The sequence below is a fragment of the Sinocyclocheilus rhinocerous genome, unplaced genomic scaffold (assembly GCF_001515625.1).
Source record: "Sinocyclocheilus rhinocerous isolate Xijiao unplaced genomic scaffold, SAMN03320098_v1.1 scaffold1467, whole genome shotgun sequence".
NCBI classification, from domain to species: Eukaryota; Metazoa; Chordata; class Actinopteri; order Cypriniformes; family Cyprinidae; genus Sinocyclocheilus; species Sinocyclocheilus rhinocerous.
In genome coordinates, this window is record NW_015647960.1 from 383861 (window position 1) to 387329 (window position 3469).

General features: G+C 36.6%; 1 protein-coding gene across 1 annotated transcript in view; it reads left to right on the plus strand.

Moving 5' to 3' along the window:
- The window catches only part of LOC107709500 (elongation factor-like GTPase 1), a 115819-nt gene that overhangs the window by 86097 nt on the left and 26253 nt on the right, over nucleotides 1–3469 (plus strand). The window contains 1 exon segment of the mRNA XM_016513992.1: nucleotides 1294–1441. Coding sequence (XP_016369478.1) covers nucleotides 1294–1441 — 148 coding nt within the window.

Genomic DNA, 3469 nt, shown 5'->3' on the forward strand with positions numbered 1-3469 from the left:
GCTACTCTACACTGCTCAAAACTCGCGTTTGAATCGTCAGTGGCAAATCCTTTAAATATGAAAACGTACTTACAGGCTGTGAGTCAGCATTATTTATCAGCATCATAGACTGTATAGGGTCAGCATGCGCACCGAAGGGGAAACAGGGGAACTGAATTCACCGGAACACTGGCTTTGTAGGCTACTCTCCCAGGAAACAGTCCTCGTCCTCCGTAAAATGCGTTTCAGTACATTATGGCATTGACTTCTCCATGAAAGATACATGCAATACTACCTTACAATCTTCCCCAAATTAGGTATCTTAGAAGGCAATATTATTATGCTGTCTGTCTTTTGGAACAGGTTTTGCATTATTTAGCATACCTGTGATGCCTTTATAATATATTGCCTATGTAGGTAGTTCACAGCTCACAAGTCACACAGATACAGAGCAGTGACTAACCATAAAAAGATGCATGAGCGTACAGATTAAATCGTCATGTCTCATGGGTCTCTAAGGTGCAGTTATCCCTCAAAAAAGGTGTTTTAATGGTGACGTCTCCAGGTTCACTCAGCGGTGGTGTTGTGATTCTCATTAGCAGTGTCAGAGATGGCACGGAAACCCCGTGCTTCTCAAAACATCACATTCGCTCATGTGGGACGCATTAGTCAAGAGCACAGCTGTAATGAGGAAGTTAAATGTTTCCCAGTTTAGCACACCAAAGAACTGTCTGATCTGGATTGCACGATCACACACAAACACAAGAGCTCATTGTGAGGGCGTTCACTGTCCCAGAGCGCTGTTTCAGGGTTTAGTTTCATAACCGTAACTTCAGCTTGCCTTTAGGTCAGGAGAGGCCATTGCTGGTGAAAACGCTCTTTATTAGAAGCGCTCTCATAGTCATAGTGTTACTGCTGTCACTACATTATGAACAGAAACTTACTTTGATGTCAGACAGCACTTTTATATAAGGAGAGAATGTGATGTTGTTTTAAAGGGTTATATCATACATTTTTTTATCTTTTTCCTCCTCCAAGGTTAGGTTTTTGCACCCAAAGCAGTCATAATTTAGTTTTTATGACCCGTTATGACTCTTTGAACCTTAAATGGGACATTTTTTTAAAACTACTCCCTGTTTGTGAAATGACTAACAGTGTTTTGTGCACTGACACATGTTTGCAGTCGGGTCGATATAGTTTACACTGCTCCATCCTTCATCAGCTTCTTAACAAAGCTGCATCACATTGACAGCTTCACAAAACAAAATCTAGACTCAAATGTTCACACAAATGTGTGTGTGTGTGCATGTGCAGGTGAGATGCCGAAGCTGGTGCGTGGGATGAGGTTACTGAACCAGGCCGACCCGTGTGCCGAAGTGTTGATTCAGGAGACAGGAGAGCATGTCCTGGTCACTGCAGGAGAAGTGCATCTACAACGCTGCCTGGATGACTTGAGAGAGAGGTGAGGAGCCACACACACACATATATAAATGAACACGATCATCCCTTCCTCTTTACTACTAGTTATAACACAAAATAAGCATGAATGAATATCTCATGTCTCATGTAAACGCTCAAACAGTGTTCCAACCACAGAAAGACGTCAATAAAACAGCTTGTGAACATTACCTTTACATTTAGCTCAATCAGTGTCCAAAGCTTGTTTGTTTACTAGAGAAATTAACTCTAGAAAAGAGCATTTTGCTAAATATATGCACTGTATTAGCCTATATATTTTACTTAACCTGTTAGTAATGTCTTAATTATTTAATGTATATTTAAATAAATTTGTCATGAAAACAAGTTATGCCAGCCACTGTGTAAATAATTAAATTTTAACAACGAATTGGAGTAGAAACACAATTTTATAATTAGATTTAGAAGTTAATATAAAAACTGCCTTGTGCAATTTACATGTTTTTTATCCTTAAGAAAATTGTAATTTCAATTGAATTTATTTAAAGACACAGAGCCTATGTTAAGTAAACCACTGTTTAATAAAAAAGAAAATGAAGCAACTTTATTTTAAGTTTGCCTTTTAACCATGTCCCCCATATATACTGTGTGTGTTGTGTGTGTGTGTGTGTGTGTGTGTGTGTATATATATATATATATATATATATATAATTGTTTTTTTTTTTAATAAAGGATGCATTACATTAATCACAAATATTTCTAATGTTACAACAAGTGATTTCTATTTCAAATAAATGCTGTTCTTTGTACGTTTTTATTCATCAAAGGATCCTGAAAAAAAGTATCATGGTTTCCACAAAAATATGAAGCAGCATAACTGTTTTCAACATTGATGATAATAGGAAATGTCAAAATCAGCATAAATCAAAATCAGCATATTAGAATGATATTAGAATGAATGTGACACTAAAGACTGGAGTAATGATGCTGAAAATTCAGCTTTGCATCAAAGAAATAAATGACATTTTAAAACATATTCAAACAGAAAACAGTTATTTTAAACTGTAATAATATTAGAAAATATTACTGTTTTATATTATATGTATTTTTGATTATATAAATGCAGCCTTTGTGAGCCTTGGTACCAGCCTGTCATAAAAATCTACCAGTCTTTGTAAAATACATATGATGTGTGTACCATCAAACCACCCAGCCCTACTCTATAGCTTTGGGGTCTCCAGTGAGATCTTGAGCTTTGTGTTGTTGAGTCTGCAGGTAAATTAAACTGCATATTAGAACAGAAGACAGAATATGACACCTGTCATGTAGATGCCCACCCTGGACTGGGTTCTGCTGTGTTTTATTCATGTGTGAGCTGTATATGATTGTTTTATGTGCTAAACAACATAAAGCACTGACAACACATTCGACCTCCATAATGTGGCATATTTCTGGATATTAGTGCAGGGTACACTTGGGGGTTTGATCGGATTGTGAAAAAAAGGCTATTATATTATTGGTTAATAATATTTTACTACACCCATATGGCTTTGGTTACGTCAGAAGAAATAAAAAGGTCATTTCATAAGCAGAGAATGTCATTAGATTTTGATCTAATATTTTCTTTAGAATAACATGCACTGATGAAACATTTACAACACAACTTGAAAAATTAAATAGGGTCCACTTTTATATCATGTTTGATTTGCATGCTTTTAGTATGTGATATGAATGAATGTCAAAACATTCAGATATCTGTGTTGTGTTGGAATAAAGATTTCTACTCCTTTCCTTTCCCCATTCTCCATCATCTCGTACTTTTTCTCTTTCTCTCACTTTATCTCTCCAGTCATCCATCATTCTCTCTCTCTCTCTCTATGTGTGTCTCACTGTGGTGGTGGTGGATCAGTATCTATTGATGTCGGTCTCTGAGCGTTGAGCCTCCTGTACTATAGCAGAGCTTAGACTGATTCACACCTCAAGAGCTTCTTCTCAACACAAACTGGCTCGGCAAATTATTCATGACTCAGACAAGTTGCCGTTTTTTTTTTTGCTTGGATTGTTTGGAGGTTTT